Source organism: Ailuropoda melanoleuca, chromosome 4 (assembly GCF_002007445.2).
Source record: "Ailuropoda melanoleuca isolate Jingjing chromosome 4, ASM200744v2, whole genome shotgun sequence".
Classification (NCBI taxonomy): Eukaryota; Metazoa; Chordata; class Mammalia; order Carnivora; family Ursidae; genus Ailuropoda; species Ailuropoda melanoleuca.
The window spans coordinates 107,579,826-107,603,086 of NC_048221.1; the positions used below are offsets into that span (position 1 = coordinate 107,579,826).

Here is a 23,261-nt window from a genome sequence, read left to right on the forward strand (position 1 = left end):
ATTCCAGTCAGAGGGACCGGGAAGAGAGGAGATAGAACACATGCCCCTCTCCTTTTTAAGGTTACAACTTGGAAGATGGACACATTATTTCTATTTAGGATTGTGGGGCCATTGAGCACATACACTTATCTTCAAAGAAGGCTGGGAAATGTATTTTGGGTGCCCACATGCCCAACTAAAAATTTTTCCAGAAATGGACTATCAGTGTCCCCTATAGTCTTTGGAATAATGGAGTACATTTCCAACTAAAGTGTAGGTAAATGAGTACAGAGGTAACATTAGGTTTAAAAAAAAAAAAAAAAAAAGAACCCTGCATTAAATGAACAGCCCCAAATAGAAGTATCTTCCACCCTACCATGTCCCAGCTGACTTCCTACGAGCTTAGCAGAGTTCTCATCCAAAGCTTTCTAGTCTTTCCCCACTTCCTCTTGTCTTACAATCTACCTTTTGCCCCACCCTTTCCCCTGCAATGTAATAGTAAACCAGGTGATGCAGTTCACTCAGAACAAACAGGACACCGAAGATGCCAGAGATGCAACAATGAGCCACGTGACCTGGCCCCGTGAAGCCAAGAGTTCGGCGGGACAATGTGTGAAAATGGAATAATGCCCAGAAACAGAGGTCTCTAGTATGGGACCAACAGAAGGACCTGATCCAGTCACAGGGAGGTGGAGAGGCCCCTCGAGTCTGAGGCAAGAGCAGGTTTAACAGGAGAAGAGGTAGGGGATGCTTGAGGCAGAAGGAAAAGCATGCGAAAGGCCCTTTGGCTACCACTTCCCCCTCCTCCTCCCTCACTCTTCCTCAGACCCGAAGCGTTCTTCTGGTGGCTGTGCATCCCCAGCCCTCTCTGCATTCTCACTCCCTAGCAGGGAATTCTAATGGTTGAGTTCTGTAGTATTAGCTACTGCACCATATTTCAGCATCTTTCCAGAAGAGTATGGGTCCTAGAGTCTGAGCAATTTTCCTGATAAAATTCTACCCTGTAGCCCTTGAACAAGAATGCAGTGTTTGAAGACACAAGGCCAGGGATACCTGGTCTCTGCCTGGAGAAGCCGCTTTACCGACTCAGGCCCAAAAGTCAAGCCAGGAAGAGCGAAAGGCCTTGGCAGTGCCAGACCTAGCTTCTGAAACTCTCTCAGTACGTGGCCTGTTGGCCCTTATTTATCCTCAGATATTCCAAATGTTTCCCTTGATTACCCACAGAAAGAGAAACTAGCGAACTGTTTCACAGACCTGTTCCTTTGAGAGTTTGTTGTGTCATTTCAGTTACGTAGGTATATTCCTTCTAAGCCTCTAGATGATGCCAGATGATGCTACCAAAAGACGAAACAGGAGCCCTACAAACGAATTCAAATCAGTGACATCACAACAATGAAGGGCCTGGGCTTAGTGCCACAGAGCAGCTCCTGCCAAAATAAAGTACCAAGTCTTGAAGTCATGAGTATGACTTTGTATGTGTTTTAATGCATGTATACATCAAGCTCAAAGATGTTCGGGCTGTCTCATTTACTGTCTTCCATGGTGACCTGGAGACAAAGAACAGTTAATGAAGTCATCCACGGCCAATCGACTATTATTGTTATTACTAGGAACAGAATCAAAGTGCACAAAAATACTATTTTTTAAAAATGTGTAGAAATAAAACTGGATGTGAATGATGATGCAGGTCAGGGGAACTGGGTAAAATAATTCCACTTGTTATGCCCATTTTCAAATGGTTCAAAGGCCACAGGGGGTGTCTTCTAGGATGATGACAATACTCCCTTCTCCCTAAAAGATGTGTTCTTGGGCTCCAGATCTGTTACATTTATATTTCAATATGATTGCTTTTTCTCTCTTCCATACTTTTCCATTTATCTGAAAAGTATCTCAGGTAGAAGACGACCATGATGCCAGCCCATGTCCAGGATTCANAGGTAGAAGACGACCATGATGCCAGCCCATGTCCAGGATTCAGTCAACCTCAGTGCAGCCTTCCTGGTCCTCATCCCTCTCTCTGCCCTGAGCCTTCTAAGAAACAAAGAAAGATGCTTATGGAATCCGTCCTCCCGAGCTCACACAACGGCTCCAACCCCAGGGTAGAGAATGTGTCAAAATGTCCTGGTCTGGTCTGGTCTGGGATAGAGATGAGGGGTAGAGAAATCGAACCACACACATCCCCAGAGAACCCCCAGTTCCTGATGGGAATGTGTCCAGCCCTCTGGTGGGTTGAGATGGAAACCTAGCTGCAGACCACTGATAAAAGATTGTTAACGTGCTTGAATTGTGAGCTCCTCCCAGGCAAGAGTAAAGTAGCTTACGAGGTTTCTAAATTACTGGGCAGGCAGGAGGCACTCGGTAAGCACTGGTTGAAAAAACGCACACTGAGCCTGGCACCGCCCAGCAGAAGGAAGCCTAGGAGATGGACGTTTTAAAAATCAAGCCCCAGGAAGCCTCATGCAGGGCTCAGGGATGCAGAACCTGGCCAGGAGCCAAGTCTGCCACTCAAGAAAGCTGGAGTGTCTACTCACAGGGGGACCAGGCAGCACAAAGTGACAAGGGGGCTGAAGCAGAGCCCCTACTCATTGGGTTTATAAAGGCTGTCTGGAGAGGAATCCTAGCTTGGAAGAGCACGTGTTCTGCAGCCTTTTCCAAAGTGGGGAAGCTTCCTGGCCCTAGGGGACCTAATGCCCCATTTTAAAAACAAACATTTAATTTCTTCTTTTCTCTCCTGAATTTGAAATTCATAGATAATATAATTATTGTCTCTATAATTTTAAAAATCAGTGTAATACTATAATATAGGAGAAATACAAAGAAAAGCAATTTACGATAAAATAAAATTTCAACACAAATACTCGGAAATGATTACACTTGAAGACAAGATGCCCCCTCGCTGAACACCATTCCAGGGGGAACCCCTTCTCCAGCGCATGGTAGCCCCAGGTGGCTGCACTCCTCCAGCACAGCCAGCTGGCTCCTCCCAGCTCCACCGCGGGCAGAAGCAACCTGCCACCTCCTAGCCCGGCACCCTCTGGCTGTAGGAGCGGGGGCAGGAGCAGGGATCCGGGTGAGCTCGTTCCTGCTCCACAGCTGACTCATGGGGCGTCTGTAGAGACACGTGCAGGTGGAGATGGAGCCGCTCCCTCAGTGCCAAGGCTTTCTGGAAGCCTTCGGTTATGAATAGACAACGACACTCCCCCCACAACCCACCACTTCACTCTGCCCACAGCTACTGGCTTCCTGTCCAGTGATGCTGTGGAAGAGGAAGCCCTGGAGGGTCAGCCGGAGAAGGAAGGTTCTGGCAGATGGACATGCCTTTCTCAAAAATCCCAGGCCAGCACAGCTGAGTAAAGCTCAGGTCTTTACATGTTTCACTTTGGTGCTCAGGCTGCTTTTTCCTCGCCTGTCTAGTCACTACTTCAGCAACCATGTCTAACTACGCTTCGGACCCCCAGCTTTGCCTGGAATTCTCCAGCCCTGCTCATCTGAAAACCTGGCTAGGAGATGGGGCTGCACATTGGGAGCTCGCTCCCACCCCTTGCCAGCATGTGGCAGTGTGGTGCAGGGGACAGAGCGTGTCCCCAGTTCTTCAAGAGCCCTGGGTTCCAATCCCCGCTCTGCAGCCGACTAGCCGTGTGACAGCAAGGTACCTAGGTTCTCTGCACTTCCATTTCGCCAATGGTACAATGAAGATTTCAAAAACTACTCTGGTGGGTTATACTGAGCATTAAGCAAAATTACTTAGAAACAAACAAACAAACAAACAAAGGCACCTAGCCAATGCAGAAAACCCAAGAGACACCCACAAAATGGTTTTCCCCTCTCAAGCATCTGGAAGGCAGCTAAGAGTGGCAAGGAAAGCAGGAGGCAAGGAGCCCCAGAGAATCCTTTCAAGTCCAGATCCTTGACACGAGACTCCAAGTTATAAGATGAAAATACTGACGCTTCGTTGGGAGAACGGACACGCAGGCTCAGGGAAGCACCGCTCGGGTCCGTCTCCCGGCTCCCGCTAACCCAGTGACATCATGGCCGCCACCCCACCCCCGCTCTCCACCCAGGAGCATGAGCAGATGTTCCAGGGGAAAGCCAGCTGAGACGTTTACTGTACCCTCTGCCATTTCTTCTGAAGTCCCTGTATGTAAACTGAGGGGAGAGGGGCTGCAGCCTTCCTGCTAGCATCTGGTATCCTCTCTACCAAGGAAACACTGGGTTAAGGTGGTCTCAATTGAAAGCAGGTGTGAAGGCTGGGCAGGAGGAGAACTTCCCAGCAGCGGCGTCTTATCTCTACCACTAATTCCTCCTGTGCGTTTTTTTATGTCACCCACAGTTCCCTGCAAGGCCTGGACCCACTTGCACCTGGAGGTGGGAGACTGGGACTGGTGACCTCGAGAGCTCTTGGCAGGGCTGGGGACCAGCGGGTCCTTCTGGGGCAGAGGGTCAGGGATGCCAGGGAGGCTCTGCAGGGACTCACCAGCTCCGGGCCGCCCGATGCAGCGCGCTGAGTGGGTAGCGCAGGATGTCGAGGCAGGTGGCGGCGTAGAGGCCTGCGGAGCGCATGAGCTGGTAGGAGAGCGTCTGGCGGAAGCCGCCGCGGAACAGGCTGCCCACGTGCTGTTAGGTAGCGCGGGTCCAGCTCCCGGGTGACTCTCTGACAGAGGAGAGATCCCATCCCAGCTGGACCTGCATCACCCACAGCCGATCCTACCCTGCTGGGGCCGGTCCCCACTCCGCCCTCCCTGAGTCTATCACCCAGGGACCTTGGGGCCTCTGCCCCGGGTGGGAAGAAGCTGTGTTCTTTAAGCCCAGAGGCGGCCCGCTGTGCTGGGGGGGGGGGGGCAGCTCTCCTCTTTGCCCCTGGCCCCCCTTCCCTGCTCTCCTCACAGTTACCTGCCTGGACCTGGGGCGTGACCACCCAGCCTAAAGCCTCAGCTTAACGTAGCTTCTGATGCCCCGACAGAGAGCCGGTGCAGAGGCCCACGCACCGGGCCCCACTCCTGCCCCCTCGCAGGCCCCCACCTCATCACCAGGCCTTGCTTTCAGCGGCTAGAGAACCGGTCTGGACATTTACTCCCAGAGAGACCAAACGCATGCTATTCCCCCTCACTGGGCCTCCATTTTCTCAGCCGTAAAATAAAGGTAACTGTCCCTGCCCGGCCCACTTCTCGGGGCTATGGAAAAATAAACAGAATGCAAGGGCTTTGCACCCTGCAAAGGCTCTGCAGAGATCCCTCATTATCGGGCCCAGATGCTCTGTGAATGCCAAACGGCCTGAATCCCGCGGACGCGGCCTACGGGACTCTCCCCGCTGTGGGGGCTGGTCAGTGGTGCCACGGGCATTTCCCGTCTTCCTCTTCCCAGGACCCATCGGCTCACTGGCCCTAAATCCCATCTTCTGGGGAGGCTCATCTGGCTGCCCCCGGACGCTGATCGCAGCTGGCTGGGCAGACACATGACCCAACCCGACGCGCCCGCACGTCTCAAGGAGGGTGAACGGAGATGGAGACAGGCGCTGCAAGCCCCCCACAGGCTCAATCAGCCCTTCTGCGGCTGCGCCCTGCCGTCATTTGGAACACGGGCCAGCAGAGGGCGCCGGCAGACAAGGACAGGCGTGGCTCTGCGGAGGTTGGGGAAAGTCCTCGAACTGGGCTCAGGAACCTGGGACTAAACCGGTGGGGCAGGCAGCCTGGAGGCCCACACCCCAAGCCCCAACCCCCGCTGGGGGTCTCCTCCTCGCTCAGCATTCACTCGAACCTGAATGTCCCTCTTGGTGAAGGTGCAGCGCATAACTGCTCCCATCCTTGTGCCTGCTACAAAAATGGCCACATGACCCAGGAGAAAAGGATCAGGGCCTCCAAGCTCCAGGCATGACCTCCCTAGACCTCATGGGGGTCAGAGGGCACTCCACGGGCACCCAGTGAGGGGGCTGGACTGGGTGTGCGCACATGTGTGAGAGGATAGGCCTCCTGAGTCCGTGCTGAGTGGGTAAGGAGGAAGGACCTAGAGGTCACTGTGTGACCCAAGGGGTCAGAGGGATCCCAAAATCCAGTTTACTAGGGAAGCCCAGGCCCCTCCATCCCTCTCCCCTCTGCAGGCTGGGCTCTCACTGGTGCAGCTCTGCCAGGCGCATGTCCAGCCTCTTCAGCTCCTCCATTTGCTCTGAAGAGTGGACAGGGGACGGCAGAGTGTGAGTGACAGCCCTGCCTACCTTGTCTGCCCCAGGCCCGGTTCAGCCATGTGGTGAGGCTGGAGCGGTCACCAGGGGTCTACACACCCCAAGCTGTGTGCATTACATCCGTGTTCACCCCTTCCTTACATCAAGTGACGCTCCACCCAGAGCGAAACAGAGACAGCAAAGGTCCTGTGCGACACATGAGGAAGCTGGTCAGGGAGTCAGGTGACCCGCCCAAGGTCACATGGGAATGATTCAAACCCAGCTCTTAGAACAAACCCGAATTGTTTGGGCTCATAGCCACTCCTGACCCCAAGGATACTTCGAGTCATTCCCAGGGCGGGAGTGGACCTTCCCCTCTCTAAGAGTCCTCAGGTGAGTGGGGAGGAGAGAGTCAGTCGAGGAAGGAAGCCTCAGACTACAGAACCACCACAGTACTCCGGAGTCAGGAGATAGGAGTTTGAGTTGGTCTTGCCCTTTCTGGCTGTGTGACTTTGGGCAAGCTGCGTAACCTCTCTGGATCTCCCTTTCCTCATGTACAGAGTAGATCCACTCTTATAAACCACAAAGTGGACAGTATTATTATGGTCACTACCAACCCCCAACAGGAAAGAGGACAAGATGGCAAAGGGGCAGGCCTCTGCACTAGTGGCCAGCACCCCCCTTCCTGGCCCTGACCACTCCACACCCGACCCTTTTCTCGGGCCCAGATGCCCAGCTCCTGGGACAGCTCAGGAATCACCAGGCAAGTCTGCCAGACCTGCTGCTTCTTAGACTTGAGGATGTCCCCAAAGATGTGGTCCCCAATATACAGGATATCCTTCCCCCGCACCCCAAGCAGTTTGCACACCACGTCCAAAGAGCCTGCCTCACCATGAGAGGACAGGCTTGCTCACAGCCCTTCCTGCCTGATGGGCAGGTTGGGGACATGGGATCCTAGTCAAGGTGGGGTGCTTGTGGAGGCAGGGGGGCCAGGTGGGAGCTGGTACCTCCAGAGCAAACCACACAGTGCTTGTGGGGCCCTACCATGTGGAGCTTGCCTGGGTCCTGGAGGGGCAGAGGGGCACCCTGTTCAGAGAGAGCAGGGGGCTGGCAGCGGCAGGGGTAATCATGGGGGCCTGGGAGGAAGGAGGTGGGGCGAGCCCTGAAGGAGTCCCCTGGTTCCCTGCCTCCAGGGACAGACACAGCAGCAGAGAGGCAGCTGCCAAGGGCAGGTCAGCCTCAGGGGCAGGCTCCCTCCCCACAACATGGCCCACCCTGTCAAGGTGGATGGGGCCTCAGCCCCCGCCATTACCACCATTCCCATGTCGACCTGTCTCAGCACTCTTCCCTCAGCAAAGAAGCAGGGCTTCTGTGTGTCTACCACAATCGGGTTGAAGCAGGACCTCCAGGGCCTGGCTGAGGCCTCAGCCTGTGGGGCAGGCATGGGAGAGCATGTGCAGACATGCACACTCAGTCTGGAACACCTGACCCTGACACATGTCACAGCTCCTCCCTGGTCACCCATGCCCTGGCCGGCCTTGCTTGGCGGGGGTGCCAGCCCAGGGTCGGCCACGCTCCGCACTGGTGAAAGCTGGCCAGCGCTCCAGTCACAAGCCATCCGTGCGCCCTGGTCCTGACTCCCAGCCCTGCGGCACCCCTGGGTGCGGGAACCTAGGGGTCTGGCTCCCCAGCATCCTTGACCATGACCATGCTGGCCCGAGGAAGTGCTCAAAAGGTATTTGTGCAAGCAGGTGTTGGATATTGTGCGAGCTCTCACATCAGCCTCCAGCGCTCCTCAGTGCTCAGGCAGAGACCCAGGGACACAGAAGCGAGCCCGGTGGCTGAGTTCGAGCCCCGCTCACCCATTTGCCTGCCAGTGACTCCTGGTCGCACGATGTGCCGCAGGATGGGTCACACACTCCCCTCCCCTGGGTCTGCCACAGCCTGCTCCCACCCCTTGCACCTCACTGAGCCCCTCCACAAACGTCTGATTGCCTCTTCACGGCCTCTTCCAAGGCTACAAGTGGCCTTCCCACCCCCCCAGGGCCCTCCCTGGGCCTGGCTGAGGTCACTGGCCTCCCACCCCCTGCTCTCTCGGACCACCTCCAGCAAGGCCCATGCATGGGAAACGCCCCCTCCCACACTTAGTTCCTCTTCAGGGGAGGGCCAGACATGGGAGAGGCCTTCAGCGCTGCGCCCTGGCCTGGCCCCCCCTGCCTTTGGCACAGCCCACCCCAGCCAGGCACGTGGCACTCACCTCACCGATGCCCAGCACGTAGGTCATGATGGCCTGGCAAAGACAGGGCAAGGGTCAGAGCACCCAGCTGGGCTGGGCCAGGGGCCACTGCCTGCCTCTGCCCTCCCCCCACAGGACACACTGGGGACCACAGTAGCAACACGGTGAGAAATTGCTCAATCCACTGAGACCTTAAAAAGCCAAGAAATGGAACCCAAAATGCCAAGGGAGGGTAGCAGGGTCTTGGCTCCTCCTGACCCCTCACTGTTCCTACAGGGCCTCAGTTTCCTCCAGTGGCCAAAAAGGAGGCTTTCTCTGGACTCCGATGGCCAGGCCCCTCCCCACCCCACCCCCGTCCATACTCTCACATCCGTGTAGTTGTGGGTGCTGCTGGTGGCCAGAAACACTTTCCCAACCTCCTTCATCTTGTCCAGCAGGAAGGGGATTCGCACCTGGAGCAGAGGTAGAAGTCACTTCAAGCAGACGTGCCCCCCCCAGCTGCCCTGGGATCCCCTTCTAGGCTCTCAGCCTCCCAGGCACGGGGCTCCAGGCCAGGCAGGAAAGTCTGTGGGCAAGGCTGGCTACAGAGCTCTGTCCACAGCTTGAGGGGGAAGCACAGACACAGCCCCACTGCCCTGGGGAGGAGGGGACAAAGGGACAGGCCTGGTCATGACTCACTCACATCCCCCTTCTCCACGTATTTGTCCAAGTCCTCCAGGGTCTTCTTCTTCAGACAGCCCTGCCGGCGGGAGCAGAGCCGCGTGTGTGTGTGCGCGTACGTGTGTGTGTGTGCGTGTGTGTGTACGCGCACGTGCACAGGTGCATGTATGTGTGTGGGCAGGTGTATGTGTGTGACCAACCTACCCACATGTCTGGGTCCAAGATGCAGGGAGCCCAGACCACAGTCCTCAGCAGGCAGAGGGGTGGAAACTCTATGGGGGCTGGAGCCCTCAGGGTTGGCCCAGAAGAGCCGAGGGCAGACAGGTCAGGGGTCCCGGGGTCCTGGGCACTCCCCAACTGGTGGACGTTATCCATGGCATCACTCACATCCTGGAAGAGGCTTCGGAAGGACATGAAGAGGTTCCCATGCTGGTAGCCAGTGTGACAGCTGGGGCAGGCCGAGAGGACAGGGGAGGCTGATAAGGGGGTCTGAGGTGACCACCAAACCTGGATCCTATATCAGAGTCACCCCTGGAACCACAGAATTTATGTCCCAGCTGTGCTGGAAGGGGAGTCCCCGTGTGCTGCCGGTCATCCCTTGGGGGGCACGAGTTACAAGGTTGCCCCCTCCCCGCAGTGAAAGCTTTCCCACTGAGCTCCTACAGCCCTTTGGGAGGGGTCTTGGCAGGGACTCCAGTTCAGGGCTGGGGCCCTGGGCAGTGGCAGTGTCCTGCTGGTCACCCAGGGCCGGACAGGACACAGGACGCACTTGGTGTAGTGGGAGCGGCCAGAGAGGTCCACAGGCAGGAGTACAGGTAGGTCTCGGTGTGGAGAGGCCAGTCAGTCGCTGGCCCAGGGATCCAGGCAGCAGCCCACCCAGGCCAGAGCGGGGGGCCTGGAGGACCACCTCCCGCAGCCGCTGTCCAGCCCTCAGCCAGCAGGTGGAAGAGCGCGGTGAGGTTGTGGAACCTCTACAGGTTGACCCTCTGAACGAACTTGAACTTGCTGGGGTCGAAGCTCCAGATCTCTGCCCTGGGGAGGGAGTGGGCTGGGGGCCATCGACGACCCCTCCCTAGTGACTCCTAGCCGCCCATTCAAGCCCTGCCACTCCTTCCCGCCCGACCCACCCCTGCTCGCACTCTTTTATCCAGCGGGCATTGTTGAGCCTCTGTTGTGTGCCTGAGTCTCTCCTCCCCCTCCTCCTTCTTTCCTCCAGCGTCCTTGCCTCCACCCCTGGTCGCTTACTCCAAGAGGAGGGTGAAGCCATGGGTGCCCAGCAGCACGTTCCCACTGGTGTCCACTTCAGCAGGTTTCCAGAGAGTACGTCAAATGCCAGCCCCCTAGGGAGAGAGCACAGAGGCTGTGGATGGGGGTGCCAGGATTGGCAACGGGCCACAGCCTCCCGCCCCAGCCAGCTCCTGCACCTGGTGGGGAAGGAGGGGTCGTCAGTGTAACGCAGGATGTCACGCGGAGACCCGATGCACACCAGGTACTCCAGCACGAACTCGAAGGCCCGAAGGCCCGTGCCTCATAGGCTGGGGGCCTGTAGGCTGTGGGAACCCAGCAGAACCAGGCTGGTTGGTGCTCCCACCCCCTGCTCCCTCCCTCCCGCCCAGCCAGGGTGCAGTCCCATCAGAGCCAAAGCAGCGAATCTTCCCCAGCACCAAGCTTGCGGTTGACAAAAATCCTGGAGAGGGGGGAGGAGAATGTTGGAATCAGACCCCCAGCTCCCCAGGCCTCGTTGGGTCTGAGTGTGTCTGAGCACACGCGTGTGAGCGTGTGTAAGCATGCGCAGGGAGCCTCGGAGAAGCGTCTCTCCACGCAGGAGTGGGCCATGGCGTCCCTGGGAGGGAGGATGTAAGACTCTCCGAGGGGTGGTCACTTTCTTGAGGGGAGTCACCGTGTCCAAGTTCAGAGATGATGGGTTTGTCACGAACAGGTGGCGCTTGTCCCCATGCGGGAGGGAAGGGAAGGCCACTGCCTCCCTGCCTGAGTGTATACTGTCAGTGTTTCCACCTGACAGCCCGCCCGAGAGAGGGGTCCCCTTGCTAGCACAGGTGTGTGTCAGTGCTTTGAATGTCACCCTATCGGTATATTTAAAGGAGTCACTCTTGGGGCTGCTCTGTTGTGAGGAACATGTCAGGAAATGGGGTGTTTACAGGCTGAGGTGCCCCCGACCCCCCTCCCAAGTGCCCCTCTCACCGCTGGTGCCAGTCCTGCTCCAGACCTGGAGAGGAGACCGGGCCTCGCGGCGCCCCTCGGGGCTCCCTTCGCTCTCCCCTGTCCACGCTGGCCATCACCACGAGGAGTGTGCAGGAGGCCATAGCCCCTCCCCCAGCCTCCTGCACTATCAGTGGGAACCCGCAACTTCCTTATCCCTCAAACACTTCCGGACACGACTGACCCAGGCAGCCCCACCCTGGGCCCCCATCTCCTCTGTGGGGGAGGAGCCATCCACGTGAGTCTCTGGTATCCATCCCCTCCCTTCTTCTGAAAAGAAAGCAATTATGACCAAGGAAGAACCATTCATCTGTAGTATGCCACCCCCATTTCTAGGGCTTATGCTTCCAAGGACTTCAACCATCTGGATGAACCACAGAGGGGTCACAAGGCAGGAGACTCGTGTACTTCAAAAAATACGAGTCCTTAATAAATACACAAAGAACTCAGGGCTCTTGCTTTATGCACAATTCTAACACACTTACCAATTTTCCCAGCCCAAGGCCCCTTGAAGAAGTAACTGCTTAGAAGTATGCCAAGAGTTCTGGGAAGTGCCAGAGGAGCAGAATCTCAGAACCGGAAAAAAGTGCAACAGCGAGTGGCAAGAGCAGAGCAACCGAGCCCATTCCGTGTGGAACTGCAAATAGCCCCGAGGGCCCGCAGTGCCGGTTTACAGCAGAGCACTCTGACTGCCGTCAGAGCTTTGACCTGGCTCAACCGAAAAGATGTATGTACGCCTCTTTCGAAATGGAAGACAAGTTTACGATGCACTTAAGATTTCTTTCTAAAATGACTAAACTAAATGCGATTAGGCACTCTTAAAGGGATAAAAATTATCTGGCGAAAGGGTATTTCAATGGAATAGTTCTCCCCTTGGCAGCAGTTAGTAGGATGAAGAAAGAATATGGAGGCTCAGAGCTATATTCCCTCACTGGATGGATCTGGATGGATGGACAGACAGACAGATGGATGATTGGATGAATGGATGTTTGGATAAATTGAGTGTGGGGAGGTGGATGGAGGATGAACAGACAATTACATGAGCAGATGAGTGAACAGACAGATGGACCATAAATGGCGGGCGTTATTGAGAGTGTCAGAAGAATATCAAACTTCAGAAATCAGGCACATTTCCAGAGTCTCTTTCACCCATTATCCTGTGCTTTCTGCTCATGTTGGGTCAACCTTTTAAAAAGCGCCCTTTCTGGGGCACCTGGCTGGCTCAGTCGGTTGGGTATCCAACTCTTGATTTCGGCTCAGGTGGCCATCTCCGGGTCATGAGATCAAGCCGCACATCAGGCCCCGCATCGGGCTCCACACTGGGTGTGAAGTCGGCTTGAGATTCTTGCTCCCTCTCCCTCTGCACTTCCCCCGTTCATGCTCTCTCCCTCTCTCTCTCTAGATAAATGAAATCTTTAAAAAAATAAAAAGCACCCTTTCCCATATTGCATGGTTCCTCTCTAGCCAGAAAAAAGGCAGGGGGCAGGGGGCAGGAGGGAGACCTGGTTATAAGGAAATCACTGGGAAGTTCCTAGCCCTCCCCCTGGCTGTTACCATGGCAAAACTTGCTCTTCCTACAGCTGAACTTGGGGTTCCATCCCAAGCATCCCTTTCACCTGAGAACAGGGCGGCCACCCAGTGACATCCAGGTACACTCTGTCACTTTAGCCTTTCCTCTGGCCACTTCTCCAAGTGTGCTCCTGGCCACCGCCTGGGGTTGACTGCATCATGTGGGGTCTATGCCCGGTCGTGCATAGTTGGTAACTAGTGTGGTCCATCACTTCCCATTGGGGCCAGCTGGGACCTGCACTGGGAGCCTCCCTGCTGCCGTCTGCTCAGGTGGCCAGTCTCTGCTCCCATCCCAGGGTACGGAGAGCCCCTTGGCTCATGGCAGGTCCAGCCGGGGAGGGACCTCGGGCTGTCCAGGGCCCCCCTTCACCCCGACCCCGGTGCCACTGTCACACTCATGAGGCTTGCTGCATTTCAGAGCCCCTTCGGGAAGAGATGTGTCATCGTAACAGTAAAAGAATCCTTGCATGGCTTACCATGGGTCTGGCCTCCTGCTTTTGTGAGTTTACAGATGACCAGATGGAGGCAGAGGTGTATAGCATCTTGCCCAGAGTTACAAAGCTAATAAACAGCAGACCAAGGACCACACCAGAGGCTAGGCACCAACATCTGTGCTCTGGTCCCCACCAATGTTGTTTTTTTTTTTTTTTTAAGATTTTATTTCTTTTGTTTGACAGAGAGCAAGCACAAGCAGGGGGAGCAGCCAGGCTCCTTGCCGAGCAGGGAGCCTGATGCGGGACTTGATCCCAGGACTCTGGGATCATGACCTGAGCCGAAGGCAGACACTTAACAGACTGAGCCATCCAGGCTCCCCTTGACCAATGTTCTTATGACAGTGCACCAGTCAGGGCTTCTCCAACTATGAGACGCATTGGAATCACCTGGGTTCTGGTTAAATGCAGCTTCTGATTCAGCAGGTGTGGAGTGGGGCCCAAGATTTTACGTTTCTAACAAGTGCCCAGATCACCACCGGCGTGACGCCGGCCTGCACGACACCTGAATAGCAAGGGCGGACAGGAGTAGGCTGCTCCAATCACCTGGAGAGCTAGAAACCTTCTGTTTCGTGAGAATCAGCCGGGCAAGTGCAGGTGGGGGGCATTCAAGCTCAGGGGGCCACAGCCAGTGCGGAGTGACAGCCTGGCAGGTGGACGGATCTCCTTCCTCTCTGAGATGCACATGTAACTGGTCCAGAGTGGGACCTAAGCATTGGGCATTTTTTATTCCCTGGGTGAGTCTAATGTACAACAAAGTTTCAGGACCTCACTTTAAAAAGACATTGAACAGGGGCATCTGGGTGGCTCAGTCCATGAAGCGTCCGCCTTCGGCTCAGGTCATGATCCCGGAGTCCTGGGATTGAACCTCACATCTAGGGCTCCCTGCGCAGCGGGATGTCTGCTTCTCCCTCTCCCCCTGCTCATGCTCTCTTGCTCTCGCTCTCTCTCAAATAAATAAATAAAATCTTAAAAAAAAAAAAAGACTGTCAAAATCTATAAAAAATGATAATAATAATAATAAATAAAAAGACATTTAACCAATCAAGCCAATGCTAGACACAGTGGGTGCACATGGAGGCTGGAGCCACCCCATCCTTGGGCCTTGGGAATCTCCTCCCTCATGGAAACATCTAGCATTTTTCAAGAACTATGTCTTCCCTTCATTTTCTCATTTGATGTGCTGTGGATGCTACTACTATTATTATAATCCTCTTCTCTTTCTAGAGGAAGAAGTGGAGGCTGAGCCAAGTTAAGGCCTTGCTCTAGAAACCTCTGTCATTCCCTGGGCCTTCACTTTTCCCTTCACTGACCCTCCTCTTAAAGCCCTGCTACCACCACACACAGTACCACCACCAGCTCTCTGGGAAGGTTCTGGGGGAAACATCCTCTTCCTGCTGCTTTCCCTGCAGTCTGCCCCGAGTCTCAGTCACAGCCCCATCCCAGTGGGAGGGGGCAGTGGAAGAAGACAGTCACTCCCTTCTGGGTCACTGGTCCCTCTTCCACTTGGTCCAGTAGCCAGATGGAGGCAGGGGAAAGAACAGAAATCCCTGGGGCACCTGGGTGGCTCAGAGAGTTGAGCGTCCGACTCTTGATTTAGGCTCAGGTCAGGATCTGAGTCCTGGGATCGAGCCCCACGAGGCTCCACGCTCAGAGGAGAGTCGGCTTCTCCCTCTCCCCCGGCCCCTCCTCTGCTCTCTCTCACAAATAAATAAATAAATCTTTAAAAGAATTTTTTTAAAAAACCTAGAAAGCCCTACAGTTGCACTGGGCCAGGAGCTCTGCTCCAGGTGGAAAGGCATGGAGAGCAGGAAGGGAGGGGTGGGCAGCCAGGTGTTTTTGCAGGGCTGGTAAGTCCTCTGCAAGCCTGGCCACTATCTGTTGAATCAGGCAGGACGTGGAGAGAGCATGGGACCTGGGCCTGTCCCACGGGCAACAATCCAAGGATGACAACACCGTCCACACAGTGTGTGTGGTCAGCGGTCACTCCCCTGAGGGAAACCGGGCTTCCCGCAGATCCAGTTGCAAGAACGTCCATTTCCTTTGAATTCTCCAGTCCCGAGAATCCATCCTCGACGAAGTCATCTAGAAAAAGAAAAGGCTAAACACACGAAGATGATTCATGAAAAATCATCGGCCCCCTCGGCGTCCAACTGAAGAACACATCTGTATCTTTCAACGGCTGGACAAACCTGACTAACTGTGGCTAAGAAGACGAACCCAAACACTGCTTAAGACAGAATGCCACACGAGAGAAAAGGCAGGACACGAAACTGCTTTTGCAATGGTGTGCCAACCGTTTACAAAATGCAGACACAAAAGGACTGGAGATAATAACTCAAAATAAACAACGGCTTAATGTGCATGAGTCACCTGGGGGCCTGGTCAAAATGCAGGGTTATATTTAATTTCTTGTCTTTAGTATCTCAATTTTCTCATAGGCAGCTTGGTAATGAAAAATAAGCTGCATGAAGTGACGTAGAAACTCAAGAAATACTTATGCCAAATGAAAATAGTTGAATGCAAATTGCTATATAATGAATATTTAGTGTTTTAAGTAAAACATTTTTTTTTCTGCATTTCACAAGCCCCTGCCCTGAGCACTGAGCAATGAGCCCCCTGATGGCACCATCCACGGCGTAAGCCAATATCTAGCACCCCTGTCCCGAGCCCATGATGCTACCCATGAGGTCCAGAGGCAGCCAGCCAGAGGCACAGAGGAACTCATCCATCAGGAGTCAGGGTAGTTTCCAGAAGAAGGTGATGCCCGCCAGATATTAAAAAGAACAGGAACTCCCTGGACAGATCATGTGAAGAATTCCCACAATTCTTGAAAGGGGGGGGTACAATGAACCCACAACTCCTTCTGGGAGACCCAAAGAGGTAGAGGAGGAGAGCAAGGCCAGATCAGAAAGGCCCTATGTCCTACTAAAGAACTTGGCCTTGGCCATGAAGGCGGTGGGCAACCCTGGCAGCATTCTAGGCAGGATGAGGATGTAATCCCCTGTGGTTTAAATCTGCTTCTGGAACCAGTGCCGAGGACTGGCCGGCCAGGAGAAGGAACAGCTACGGGGAGGTTACTGCAGCAGCCGGGCAGGGGCTGTGTCGTGCCTGGATTAACAGGGAATGGGGGGGGGGTGCTGACCAGAGAGTCACGCGTTAGTCAGGACCTGGGGCTGGTCAGCTGGAGGTGATCCGGAGGAAGGAAGAAGCTCAGATCCTAAAGAGCCACCCACAGGAGAGGGGGCCACCAACCCAGAGACGGCAGCAGGAAATGAAGGGGCTTGTTGGGAGGCTATGAGGTGGGCAGTGAGGTCTGGGTCTACAAACCCTCGCCTGAAGCCCATGGGGCCAGATGTGTTTCAGAATTCAATATTTTCTGAGTTTAAGAAAGTAATACCTGATTTACTGCATATACGCACGATCATCCCCTTGGTGGGTCTGAGACAACAGCCCATAAACAAACACACTGACATTCCTGCAGCCAACACATGAATATTCATTCACACAAAGTGGTTATACAAAGACAATAAACAAGCTCGTGTCAGGGCCAGATCAAGGCTTGCCACCAAATGAGTTTGGGAAATCCTTTCAGTTTCGGGATCTAGGGATTGAGGAGGAAGGAAGTTATATCGGTATCTATGGTAGCTAATGACCCAAGAGGGCCCTTCAGAAGAGAGGAGAGCTGGGGACAGAGCCCCAGGAACAACCACGTGGGGATGGAGGCAAGAGAGGAGACAGCAAAGGAGGCCAAGAGGGAGAAGCCAGATTTGTAGGAGAGCAGTAGAAAAGGGGGAAACCATGGGTAGGAAGAGAGCTGTGAGCAGGGACAGTGACACAGAAAGGCCAAGTCGCAGAAGCCCCAAATGTCCCCTACACATGGCAAAGGTAGGTCACAGGAGAGCTGGACCAGTGGGATGTCAGTGGCAAGATGGCGGCTGCTGAGCGGGAGCAGAGGGTAGGGAAGCAGGAACAACATGGGAGAGGCTCCCCTTGCAGGAGTCTTGGCCACAAAAGAAATGAGATTGGGCACAATAGCCAGACTGATGGAGAAGACACATGGTGGCGCTGCCAGATTGGGGTGTCAATAAGCAACAAAGAGGGCAAAGGATGGAAAGTGCGTTATAGACACAATGTGTGTCCACCAAAAGAATGGACAAACATGGTGATATGTCCACCCGATGGAACTGGCAGTGAAGAATGAACTCCGCCATCCACAATAACATGGCCAAGTCTTACAGACATATGAAGCGTAAGAAGCCGCGCATTTTACTGTAGGCACCTTGTACCTCAATTTAAAAAAAAATGAAGGATGATGGAATTTAAGGTTGCAGATGAGGAGCGGTCTGGGAATGACAAGGCCAAGTGCTGCCTTGCGGGGGGCCGCTGAAGCAGGCCCAAGGGAGCCTGATGGAGTTTGGGAGGGGAGGGACCTCTGTGCTCCACGGACAGAGAAATCACTCAACAGTTTACACAGACGATTGTGACACGGCTCCGAAAACTGTTCTTGCAAGTGGATCGCGCTGCAGTAAACCCACGGGCTCTGCTCCAGTGAGGCTGCCGTTCCCCGCTGTCCCTTCCCTGAGCGCACGCAGATCTGACCCCCAACACCACTGCAGCTCCCCCCGGCGGGACCTTGGACACCGCGCCCGCCACCACTCACGCACAAGGGCCTCACCCGGGTGAGGAAGTTAGCGAAGCCATATGAGGGGAGTGGCCCCTGTTGACCCTGTTTATAGTCAGCCTCCCTTTTCCCTTGGATGGCCTTCCCAAACCCGGAGACTTTGGGCTCTCATGCAAATGAGATTTCTGAGAATTCTCCCTCCCCCACCGGGCCCCCAGCCAGCCACGCCAGGGCCCGCAGGGCCTGCACCGTCTGACACAGAGCTTACCGAGCAGCCCCCGCCCCGGGAGCAAGGAACAAGGGCTGCCTGGCCAAGCAGCTATTATCATCCCAAACTGCTAGCAACCCAAAATGATCAGAATGTTTACTTCCTGAGTCTTCCTTCTCTCTTCCATAAAGTAGCGAGGTCTACATTACTTTTTAAAGGAGACGTGCTGGAGGGACGAGAGGGTGGCTGGGGCACAGATGTCTCAAGTCCAGACTAAGCTAAACGCAGGCAGAGGCCGAACAGCAGCCCGGGAGTCTCCGAGCTCCAGCAGGGATGCGAGATGTGTCTCTGGGGTTCTGCGCGGCGCCAGCTGAGCTCCTTGTGAAGATTCTAGGGCGGCAGGAGACTGACCTAATTAAACAGCCGGCCTTATTCTTAGACAAGGAGACCCAGTTAAGGCCCCTGGGCAGCCACAGGCAAAGGCACAGCCCTAGAGGTGACCAGAATAATTCTTATTTTAAATAGCAGTTACTTCTGATTATAAAACTAGTCCGTACTCATCGTAGAACATGTGGAAAATACGGAAAGCACAGAAAAGAAAGCGCGAGCCAGAGAGAACCACTATTTTTGCTTATTTCCTCACAGTCTTCTTCTATACATATCTACACGTTGACACTTGGCGGAAATGGTTATTCACATGATGTAAGTGAAAAAAATATACAAAATTATTGAGAGCATGATCCCATATTTGTCGTATACATTAGGATTGTCCTATGGTTACAGTTCTGTATCCTGTTTATTTCACTCTATTAAAATGTAAACATCTCCCCCATGCATTAAATATGCAGTTACTTGATTTAGTATAAACTATTACCCTGTAATGGTGCATTTAAGTCGTTTCCAATTTTTCAAATAACTTGATTATGAACCTCCCTGCATATCTCCAGTTATTTTCTTGACCTAGATTTCTAGAAGTAAAAATTATTTTAGGACTCGTTATACATTGCCAAACGGCTTTTTGAGCGTTCGAGTCAACTGGCACTGCCACTAGAACGTATGGGATTTCGTAGTGCCCATGGCGTGTCTTGGTTCCTGTAATAACAACCAGAACTTCTTTATCAATTGGTGGTCAATCTAGATCAAACCCAAAGGCCACTGTCAGCAGGGAAACCGCTCCCTGGAAGCATCTTGGACCCTGTGACAGCGCGCAGCCCTGTACTGTTGCCGAGCATAAGTCAGTTTCCAAGAGGTGAGGCTCCTGGAACAGACAATCCAGGGCTTTAGGGGCTTATGACAAGCGAGGCTTCTTTCTCACCCACGTTACTCATAAGATGTGGATCAACTGTGGCTTTTTCCAAATGTCTTCTGGTTCCGGGACCCAGGCTGACAGAACACCCCCCGTCCCCGGGCTCATGTCCAAAGGCAAAGACACAGAGCAGAAGCCCACCTGGCTCTGAAGGCTCTGACTTGGACATGGTAGGCGTCGCCCCCACTCGCTTCCATTGGCCCAGGGAGGTAATGTGGCCAAGCCTGATGCCAATGAGGGGACGTGTCCACCCCTCCCACAGGGACGCACTGACGGTTACATTCAGGAGGTACAGAATCCCCTAGGGAGTGGACAGGAAATACCTGGAAACAAAATTACAATTGACCACAGCCATGAGCCCTCAGAAACAATGTTGGGTTTTCGTCATCACCTCCCGGTACTAAAACTGACATCAGGAATGTTGGGCAACCAGAACCCCTCCTCATACTGGAAAGCCCCATGCCCTAGAAGCCTTCCCCAGTGGCTGATGAAGGGGATCACCTAGGTTTGCCTTTTGTGCAAATACAAGAAAAAATACATAAGTTGGTGTGTGTGTTTAGGTGTGTATATTTTTAGGTAGCTCCATTAAAAATAGTTAAGATATATTGTTAATTTTTGGGGGCGCCTGGGTGGCACAGCGGTTAAGCGTCTGCCTTCGGCTCAGGGCGTGATCCCGGTGTTGTGGGATCGAGCCCCACATCAGGCTCCTCTGCTATGAACCTGCTTCTTCCTCTCCCACTCCCCCTGCTTGTGTTCCCTCTCTCGCTGACTGTCTCTATCTCTGTCAGATAAATAAATAAAATCTTTAAAAAAAAAAAAAAGATATATTGTTAATTTTTTAAAGGCCAAAAGAAGGGGTGCCCGGCTGGCTCAGTTAGAAGAGCATCCGGCTCTGGATCTCAGGGTCATGAGTTCGAGCCTCATGTATAAGTATAAAGATTACTTAAATAAATAAATAAATAAATGGCAAAAGAAAAGCCTTATGTATAGCAGGCTACCATTTATTTTTAAAAAGAGAAAGAACACATATACATAATACATATAATTTATGCTTATATATGCATAAAAGATCTCCAAAAAAATCAATAAGAAGCTGGTAACAGTGGCTATTTTAGGAAAGCAAACTACAGGACCGATGGTGGAGGGGAGAGGCTTGCTTGTCACTCTATATTCGGTTTTGTACAGTTTGAATTGTTTTCCTTGTGCTCACATCACCTTTTCCCAATCCTTTCTCACACAATGTCACTCCTCTTCCTCCATCGTTCCCACATTAGGATGCCCTGACTCCCATACCTAGAGCTTCAGAAAGCAGAATCTCCAGAAAGCACTGGAAACCCCAAGAAAAACAGATAGCAAGAGTTAACAAAGAAAAAAAAAATTCATGCTCCAACAGGCCAGGCCACCTCACATGGTTGTACGCATCATGCTCGTGACTGCCTGCCAGAAAAACCCCTTCCAGGAAGGTGAGATCAAAAGATAGAGCCGAACGTCTCTTGCATGAGTCAGGAGTCTTGCTCCTGGGAGGAAGGTAGACAGACGGCGAGAAAAGGAGACAGAGGGAAAGCAGCAACATTTGCTGAGGAAGCCATTGGGGCCCCCAAGATGGGGCACTTTAAAGATGGGGCTGCCTACTGGGCCATTGGCTGCCAAGACCCCTCCTCTGTCTTCCTCACATCCCCACGTGTGCTCCAAATCTTTAGAAATGCCGCCCATCCCCCACATGCTTGGTGTGAGCAGGTCCCTCTCTGCAGAACTATAAAGGGCTGACATTTACCATCTGGATGAGAGGAACGGAGACAGCACCCGTGGGGGTGAGAGCTGAAGTCNGGAGTTGAAGTCAGAGATAACGTGAAAACCCAATCCTCAGGGTATTGCTGAGGACGCCAGGGAGTGCTTTGGATCTCTAGAGGGCCTGGGATACGGGGTTCAAATCCAGCAGATGTCTGGCTATGCCTGGAGCCCACAGCGATTGCTGGGTTACGCAAGCAAAGGTGCTGAATAGAGAACATCCTCCATTTCTGGGCGTGGTGAGGGTGGTCCCAGGAGCCTACTGCTGGGATCGTCAGGGGAGGCTCACATTCTCAGAGGCCTCTTCCACAACCTTCCATGTGGAATCTAAAAAGCACAGATATTTAAAAAAGNGTCCTGCATTTCTGGGCGTGGTGAGGGTGGTCCCAGGAACCTACTGCTGGGATCGTCAGGGGAGGCTCACATTCTCGGAGGCCTCTTCCACAACCTTCCATGTGGAATCTAAAAAGCACAGATATTTAAAAAAGAGGGGCTCCTGGGTGGCTCAGTCGGTTAAGCAACTGACTCTTGATTTCGGCTCAGGTCATGATCTCAGAGTCCTGGGATCGAGTCCTGTGTCAGGGGGAGCCTGCTTGAGGATTCTTTCTCTCCTTCTGCCCCTCCCCACCGCCATTCTCACTCTAAAATAAACCAAAAAAAATCTTTTTTTTTTTGAAAGGAAGGAAGGAAGGAAGGAAGGAAGGAAAGAGAAAGAAAGAAATTAAGCTCATAGATACAGAGAACAAATTGGTGGTTGCCAGAGGTGGGGGTTAGGGGTAGGAGAAACGGGAACTGTTTTTGTTATTTTATTTTAAATAAATTTCTTAAGAAGTAGGCAAGAACTGCAGAAGAATATATTGTAAAAATTAAAAGTTCCCTCACTAAGGTCCTTCCCTAGTCTCACTGTCCAGGGATAACCACTGTTAAGTTCTCTCTATTCTTCCAGACCTTTTTCTTTTTTCTTTTTTCTCTTTTCTTTTTCTTTTTCTCTCTTTTTTTTTAAGATTTTATTAATCCATTTGACAGAGAGGACAAGCAGGGGGAGTCAGAGAGGGAGAAGCAGACTCCCTGCTAAGCAGGGAGACCAAAGTGGGGCTCGATCCCAGGACCTTGATATCATGACCCGAGCCAAAGGCAGACACCTAACCAACTGAGCCACCCAGGCGCCCCCAGACCTTTTTCTATGTACAACTACATAGACACGTGTATGCACATTATATGTGTGGAATTATGGGATGCAGATCATTATCCCGTAACTTAAATCATTTGTTAACTTGGACATTCTTCCATGTAAGAGTGTAGAAATCTACTTCAATTTCTTTAGGCCCATGATTTTTAAAACCACATTAGAAATGCGTATCATTTGTTATAAAATTAATACATGCATATGGTAATAAAAAATGTTTTAGGGGTACCAGGCTGGCTCAGTCAGTTAAGCGTCTGCCTTCGGCTCAGGTCACGATCTCAGGGGTCCTAGAATCGAGCCCCATGTCAGGTTCCCTGCTCACCCCCTGCTCGTGCTCTCTCAAATAAATAAATAAACAAATAAATAAAATATTTTTAATGTTTTAAAGATATCAATTTTCATCTATTAGATTGGCAAAAATCCAACAAGTTGATAATCTATCCTGGTGGTGAGGCTGTGGAAAAAAGGAACTATCACACATTCTTCGTGATAGGGTGAAGGGGTACTGCCCCTTCCGGAAGGCAGTTTGGCAGCATCAGTCAAAATTAAGAGAAACCCTTTGACCCAGCAGCTGTGCTGTTACACTTAAGACTGACTTGTACCCAGCCACATGTACAAGTATGCTGACTGCAACAACGTTCAGAATAGTGAAATAAACAGCATATACTCATCCACAGCGGGCTGGTTAAGTAATTAAGCTCCCTCCATAATGGAATTCCTTATATACGTGGAACTACGGAAAAGAAGAAAGAAGCTCTCCATCTACTAATAAGGAAAGACCTCCAAGGTATACTGATGACTAGGGAGGAAGAAGAGGTTGCAGAACAATGAGTGCGTGAC

General features: G+C 52.8%; 1 protein-coding gene across 2 annotated transcripts in view; it reads right to left on the minus strand.

Annotated features, from left to right (window-relative positions):
• Positions 1-987: 987 nt before the first annotated feature.
• NT5DC4 (5'-nucleotidase domain containing 4) overlaps positions 988-23,261 on the minus strand; it is a 34,283-nt gene continuing 12,009 nt past the window's right edge. Inside the window, exons 5-11 of one of the 2 annotated variants that reach the window (XM_034659514.1) lie at positions 10,275-10,369; positions 9,417-10,061; positions 9,052-9,108; positions 8,738-8,821; positions 8,391-8,423; positions 4,454-4,630; positions 988-1,337 (exon numbers count right to left, since the gene is read on the minus strand). In XM_034659514.1, coding sequence (XP_034515405.1) covers positions 1,314-1,337; positions 4,454-4,630; positions 8,391-8,423; positions 8,738-8,821; positions 9,052-9,108; positions 9,417-9,443 — 402 coding nt within the window. In that variant the 5' untranslated portion in view covers positions 9,444-10,061; positions 10,275-10,369 and the 3' untranslated portion in view covers positions 988-1,313. Of the gene's footprint in view, positions 1,338-4,057; positions 4,631-8,390; positions 8,424-8,737; positions 9,019-9,051; positions 9,109-9,416; positions 10,062-10,274; positions 10,370-23,261 lie in introns of those variants that run through there. The other variant, XM_034659513.1, reaches the window with a different exon arrangement.